Here is a 7,502-nt window from a genome sequence, read left to right as displayed (position 1 = left end):
TCACCCTGCTTATTTAACTTCTATGCAGAGTATATCATGTGAAATGCCGGGCTGGATGAAGCACTAGCTGGAATCAAGATTGCCGGGAGAAATGTCAATAACCGCAGATATGCAGATGACACCACCCTAATGGCAGAAAGTGAAGAAGAACTAAAGAGCCTCTCGATGAAAGTGAAAGAGGAGAGTGAAAAAGCTGGCTTAAAACTCAACATGCAAAAAACTAAGATTATGGCATCCAGTCCCATAATTTCATGGCCAATAGATGGGGAAACAATGGAAACAGTGAGAGACTTTATTTTCTTGGGCTCCAAAATCACTGCAGGTGGTGACTGTAGCCATGAAATTAAAAAATGCTTACTCCTTGGAAGAAAAGCTATGACAAACCTAGACAGCACATTAAAAAGCAGAGATATTACTTTGCCAACAAAGGTCCATTTAGTCTAAGTTATGGTTTTTCCAGTGGTCATGTACAGATGTGAGAGTTGGACCATAAAGAAGACTGAGTGCCAAAGAATTGGTGCTTTCAAACTGTGGTGCTGGAGAAGACTCTTGAGAGTCCCTTGGACTGCAAGGAGATCAAATCAGTCAATCCTAAAGGAAATCAACCCTTAATAGTCATTAGAAGGACTGATGCTGAAGCTGAAGCTCCAATACTTTGGCCACCTGATGCGAAGAACTGATTCTTTGGAAAAGACCCTGATGCTGGGAAACGTTGAAGGCACGAGGAGAAAAGGGTGGCAGAGGATGAGATGGCGAAATAGCTTCACCAACTCAATGGACATGAGTTTGAGCAAACTGCAGGAGATAGTGGAGGACAGGGAAGCCTGGCGTGCTGCAGCCCATGGGGTCACAAAGAGTTGGACACGAGTGAGTGAACAACAACAAATCCTGTTTATAGTTGAATAAAAATAATAAAACACCTATGAATAAGTTTAACAAAGGAAGTCAAATTGCACATCCTGAGATGCAGTCCCTTGCTGGCCGGGTTCCGCCTTTGGCTGCTGCAGAGCTCCCTGTCTCTATCCACACCAGCGGTGTCCACGCCGGGGCTGACCTCCACTCCCCTCCCCTGGCTCTGTTGCCTGTACTGTTGCCGTCGGGTCAGTGAACACTGCCCCGGGAGTCAGCTTTCTCAGGACACCACGCCTATCACTTCATCTCTGTCACTGCAGACAGAAGTGAGGGCTGTGCTCAGAAACTCAATTTCAGAGAGAGCAGCCTAGAAAGGGGAAAATAAAAAAGTGACTGTTCAGGGGAGAACGTAGCAAACACCATTTCAGAGCAAGGTCAACGTCAGCAGTGACGGGTCACGCTGACAGCAGGCACCCTTGACCTGCCGGCATGAGAAGGGCACTTATCTCGGAGGCCTCCCTCCCCAAACCCGCAACCCTGGTCTAACCACGAGAAAAACAACAAGCAGATCCCAGCTGAGGGATGTGCTGCCTGACCAGCCCTCAGAACAAGGTCATAAAAAACAAAATCTGGGAAGCTGCCACAGCCAAGGAGCTGAGGAAACCAGACAACCGAACATGATGCGAGGTCCTGGGTAGGGTCTTGGGGCAGAAAAAGGACTTCAGGTGAAAACTGGTGAAATCGAAATAAAGTATGGAATTAGTAATAATGTATTGATGCTGGTTTCTTAACTGTGTCAAATACCCTAAAAACGTAAGATGCTAGCAATATAGGAAGCTCAGTGAGGGGCCTATACTGTGTTCCTAACTTTTCTGTAAGACTGTTCTACAATAAAATGGTTACTTTTTTATGTTCTCCATCAAAATATTCTGGTTCTATTTTTAACAACTGATTTAATTTTAATAACTGTTATCTCTAGACATATTTGGGACACTTCATAAGAGCAGTTCTGATTGAAAGTAATTTATTTTTTGTTTGGTGATTGTACATTCCACTAGTCTCCAGTCAGCATTAACAACATTTTTATCTGGCTTGTTTTAAGATTAACTTAAGGGAACTAAGCCTTAAACTCTTCTTTCCCTGCAACTTGACAGTGAAAGATGGTGTTCAAGGTTGAGGTTCTCTGCCAGAGTCAGATGCCAGAGCCTCCCTTCTGCTCACCGTGGGCAGAGCAGCTTCCGTGTAATAACAGAAAAGAAGACGCCATTTGAGATGAGCGAAAGTTGCCTGAGAATTGAGCTCACGTCTCTCAGCCGTGGTAGGGGAGAAAAAAAAGCTATACCCTTCAAGCCCCTTCTTAGCATGTCGTATGATCAAAGGACAAAATATACATTTTAACTTTCCTTAAAGTGTTCAAACTGTGGAGTGTTATATAGTGTGCCATAGTGTATAAAGTGTGCTATATAGGTTACATAGTTAGTGAAGTTTCTATTATTTTTATTGGGCTTCCAAATTGTTGCAGTGGTAAAGCATCCGCCTACCAAGGCAGGAAATGAAAGAGACCCAGATTCATTCCCTGGGTTGGGAAGATCCCCTGGAGTAGGAAATGGCAACCCGCTCCAGTATTCTTGCCTGGAAAATTCTATGGACAGAGGAACCTAGCGTGCCGCGGTCCATGGGGTTACAAAGAGTCGGACACCAGAGTGAGCAGTCACTGTTATTTGATTATTTGTTATATTGTAAAACAAAAAGTAGCACTTAGTTATTAAAAAGTTTCCTTTATCTTTATCTAAAGGTAATCACATTTCTGCTTTCTCAGGACAAATAAGCTTCTTTATCCCTCTTTCCGTTGGTAAAGCAACTTTCATTAAGCTGATGTTTTATGGGCCATGGAAGGGAAATGACTTTAGGAGCCGAGTCCTTGCTTGCTGGATGAGCCTACACCGAGCTGTGCTCACCAAGAGCTTTTAGCCGAGTGTGCTAGTTACAGTCTGGTCTGATCCCAGTTTGACATGCTATTAGTCAGAGAACATATTCTGTTTTATACAATTATAGACCCTGACATTACTCAGAGTGAGTTGATTTTGTAGATGTTCTTCTATTAACTTGAGAAAAGTCTGTTCCTAGAAATGGAAATGTTTTAATATGAAAGTGTTGGACTTTTGTTGAATGCTTATGTCCTGTTGTGGTGATGATGTGTTTTTGTCCTTTATCCTACGAATCTGGTGTATTATATTACATTTTTTTTTTGCATTTCTGAGATAAATCCCCGTTGGCTGCGTACAAAACCCTTTTTGTGTGTTGCTAGTTTCAGCATGCTAATATCGACTGAGGATCCTTGTGCCTGTTTATGGAGGATGTTGTATTTGGTATCTGGTTTTAGCATCAGGATAACACTTCATAGAATGAGTTGGCAAGCTCCTCACTCTGCCATTCTGGAAGTACCTTTCATTGCTAACTTTTTTTGAGAGTTCCTTTTTTTCGGCCGTACTATATGGCGTGTGGAATCGAGTTCCCTGAACAGGGATTGAACCCATGACCCCTGCATGGGACGGCAGAGTCTTAGCCACTGAACCACCAGGGAAGTCTGAGAGTTCTTTATATGTTTTGAATCCAACGTGATTTGCAAAAAACAAAAGTAAGTTTGATGGAGTCCAGTTTTTCATTGTTTTCTTTACGGACCATGCTGAAGGGGTATATCTAAGAATTCTTTGTCTAATGCAAGATTACACAGATTTTCTCTTAAATTTTCCTCTAAAAGTTTTAGAGTTTTGCATTTTACATTTATATTTATAATCCACAATTTATAGAATCAGCTTGTTGATAGCTAAGAAAATACTGCTAATATTTTAATTAGGATTGTGTTGAATTTATAGATCAATTTGGGAGTCATTGGCATATTAATGTTGAATGTTCTAATCCATGAACATGGTATATCTTTCCATTTATTTAGGACTATTAATTTTCTTTTATCAGGATTCTGTAGTTTTCAACATACAAATTTATACCTGAATGTTTTGGGGTGCTGTTATTAATATAAATGGCATTGTTTATTTAATTTCAACGTCTGATTATTCATTGGCACTGTGTAAACATAGAATTGACTTTTGTATGTTGACTCTACATTGATACTTTGGTCTACCCACCAAAATTGTGCTTCAGTATTAGTTGTATTAAGATGGATACACATATGCATAATACATTGGCATTGGTTATTTTGTTAGGGTTTAATAAAATATGACACATTTAGGGGCTTCCCTTGGTGGTCCAGTGACAGAGAGCTCCCAAAGCAGGGAAGCCAGGTCCCATCCCTGGTCAGGGAACTGGATCCCAGGTGCCGTCCCTGTGAGTTCAAACGCTGCAGCTAAGACCTGGGGCAGCCAGGTAAATAAATGTATTTTTGGTTCTTCCAGTTTACTGCTACCAACCCGTCTCTCTCCACCCTCCTCATGCGTGTGTGTTCAGTCATATAACCCCATGGGCTGCAGCCCACCGGGCTCCTCTGTCCATGGACTTTTCCAGGCAAGAATACTGGAGTGGGTTGCCATTTCCTTCTCCAAAAATATATATATATATATTTTAAATGTAACACATTTTAAATACCGTTAAATGATTCAGATTAAAAGAAGATATTTCAGCTAAAGCAGTTTCCCTTTTATTATTCGCAGAATATCCAAGGTATCTCCAAGCACCCAATTCAGATAACTAAACCTCAGAGTTTTAAAGGTAACACATTTCTTTTTATTTCACAAAAATCTTGAGCAACGTTTTTTTTTAAGCCTAGAAATGTTTGTAATTGTTTTGCTATCTAAGTAACTGCTTTTCTTTCCTGAAGTTCTCCTCTGTATTTGCGTGACCAGGATTTAAATATACACTGAAAAATAAAACTCAGCTCAAGTGGCACGGCCCCTCCCCTCTAGCGGTTTCTAAGTGAAAGTGGATGATAAATTACCCCGGGAAAGAGGCTCCCCTCCCACTGCCTCTCCCCCACCAGCTTCCCAACAGAGAAGAGACAGACAACGGAGCTGGCTTTTATTAAGGTCTGAAAATTACTGGACATGTTTGTAAAAGCGTAGTCACACTCTTCTTTGTCTCGATCCACTCCACTGCCCTGAGGGTGATGACATTTCTGAGAAAGAAAAGGTCAAGTCTGAGCAAAGCCGGCTTCTGTGGCCTGTTCCCGGTAAACTCCTGCCCGCTTGCTTTCGGGAACTGCTGCTTCCAGAAGGTCGAAGCGAAACAGTGACGCGCCATGAGCTTTGCGTGAACAGAGCTCCTGGAGGTAGGCAGCAGCTTGGCCTGCGCCAGCCCTGCACCGCACATTCCGTGGGGAGACCTTCCCCAAGGAGGCCTCCTATTGGTGAGGCGCAGAGGGCCAGTGTTTGACCTTTTCTTCACTGAGAATTGTAGACAGAACAGGAAATTTTAACAGCAGAAAATCTAGTTTGCTTTCAGCAGTCTTATGATGTTTTAAAATTGCATTAAGAAAAATCAGGAAAATACTCTTCTGACTTCCGAGTGATGTTAAAATAACTGTGTGTGAGGAATAGCTATGAATCAGCTCACGACCAGTTCACCAAGTGCTCTTGAACTCATAACGATTCAGGTGAAGAGGACGAACTCAGCATCTCCCCAAGGACGGCGTTTGTTTCATCTGAAGGCTACACCTTCCTGGCAGCAGGTACGTGCCAGCAGACACAGCATGCCACTGGAGCCCACCTTACGTGCTTCACGTGTTCAAATGCTTAGAAACCGAGTAATCCAACGGCGCTTACAGAACTTGCTCCTGAAGGTAAACCCCAGGCAGATATTTACGTGAAGCCGAGGCTTCTTATGCCCAGTAGGCGAGGGCAGCTCTGCCTCCTGGGCTTCTTCACGTGACTGCACCTAGAGCCCAGATTCCCTGCTAGGCCCCCCAAGTCCACCTCCCCCTTCTGTCCTGTCCCCCCGGTGCCCCTTCCCGCTCTGCCCTCAGCCCCACCGCCAGCCCCGCACGGAGCCTTCTCCCCCGCACGGAGCCTTCTCCCCCGGTGTGGGCTTGCTCCCTCCTCCAACCTCTTTGCCTCTGCTACCTCGTCCCTTTCTCGATGACACGTCACAGCAGCAACCTCCCCACACACACTCACTCTGGAACCTCCTCCTCTTGATTTGTCTTTCCCATTTCATTGCTCGCCTTCCAACACACGGAATAATTCACCCAAACCGTCTCCCTCTCCTCGAGTAGCAGCTCCACACGGAAGGGACCGCCATCCGTCTTGTTCACTAGCGCACCCCAGGCACACAGCCTGGCACAGAGAGAGCCCTTCTGAACCTCTGATGTTCTGATGACTCGATCAATGAGTGCGGCCCCCTGGAGGCCTTGCCAGCCTTACAGAAGAGGTCTCCCGGACTCTTAGCACCAGGGATGGCGAACAGCCCAATGCCCAGGGGCCTGGCAGGTGGGAGGTGGGCGTGCTGACCTTGATTCCCCTCCCTGTGGGGAGGGGAGATTGAGGTTGCCCGGGCTGGGTGGCAACAATGAGGCGTGTGTGGATAGGTTCTGAATTAACGCAGAGCTCTATCTGACAGACTTCTCGCAGATCGAATTGCGCATTCTTGCACACTTATCTGGGGACCCAGAACTTTTGAAGTTATTCCAGGAATCTGAGAGAGATGATGTATTTTCCACCCTGACTTCACAGTGGTAAGATATACGCGCTCATAACAGTATCAGATCCACAGGAATGCAGGCATGATTTTAAAAACCTGAAGTTGGTCCAAACCTGTTTTCAATAAGAAATTATGTTTTTCTCTAGTAGTTTAATCTTTTTGAAAAGAGTAGATAGCTAGGATGCCAAGCGTCTCCTAAGTATGAAAGAGGTGGTTGTTCTTCAGCTCCAGAAGGGGCGTAGATTGCTGAGGAATGTACCAGAAATATCAAAAAATCAAAAGTGAAAGTCACGTGTGCCTCCAGATGAGTGTCAGTCGGAGAAGACAGAGCCCAGGGCCTGCAGGCAGCCTGGTGGCAACCCCGGCGTTGCCTCTGCGCCCTCAGCTGCTGTTTGGGGCAAAGCAAGCCTGCACTCAACTCCTGTTCCTTCTCACTGCCGGCTCCTTCTTGCTTTTTTGTTTTGCCTACTTAGGCTTTTCTTCTTTCAGTTTGAAGCCTGGAATTCCTCCCATCTAAGGCAATGAGCACCTTTCTTGAGGATGCAGTTGTCCCGAGGTCCAGAGTCAGTAAGAGCAGGCTTAGACCCTGCCCGCCCCTCCTGCCCACCCGCAGCTCAGCAGCTCTCAGAGGCCAGGTGGACCCGGTGCTGCCAAGTCCCGGAGCTTGTTCCCCTCCCAGGCTCCCAGGGAAAGGCCCTTCTCCTTAGTGTGCCCTGTGTGCTCTTTTAGAAAGTGTGATATAATTCACATGTCATAAAATCCACCCTTTGAGAGTGTACAATTGTGATATAATTCACGTGCCGTAAAACCCACCCTTTGAGAGTGTACGATTGTGATATAATTCACGTGCCGTAAAACCCACCCTTTGAGAGTATACGATTGAGATATAATTCACGTGCCGTAAAACCCACCCTTTTCGAGTATACGATTGAGATATAATTCACGTGCCGTAAAACCCACCCTTTGAGAGTGTACGATTGAGATATAATTCACGTGCCGTA

At 44.9% G+C, this 7,502-nt stretch overlaps 1 protein-coding gene across 1 annotated transcript in view; it reads left to right on the top strand.

Moving 5' to 3' along the window:
* The window catches only part of POLN (polymerase (DNA directed) nu), a 147,468-nt gene that overhangs the window by 74,318 nt on the left and 65,648 nt on the right, over positions 1-7,502 (top strand). The window contains exons 15-17 of the mRNA XM_010850601.1: positions 4,521-4,578; positions 5,459-5,533; positions 6,421-6,535. Of these exons, the coding sequence (XP_010848903.1) occupies positions 4,521-4,578; positions 5,459-5,533; positions 6,421-6,535 (248 nt within the window). The remainder of the gene's footprint in view (positions 1-4,520; positions 4,579-5,458; positions 5,534-6,420; positions 6,536-7,502) is intronic.

This window comes from Bison bison, unplaced genomic scaffold (genome assembly GCF_000754665.1).
Source record: "Bison bison bison isolate TAMUID 2011002044 unplaced genomic scaffold, Bison_UMD1.0 scf7180017851375, whole genome shotgun sequence".
NCBI lineage: Eukaryota > Metazoa > Chordata > Mammalia > Artiodactyla > Bovidae > Bison > Bison bison.
Note: the sequence above shows the minus strand (reverse complement) of the source record. Positions and strands in the feature narration are given on the sequence as shown.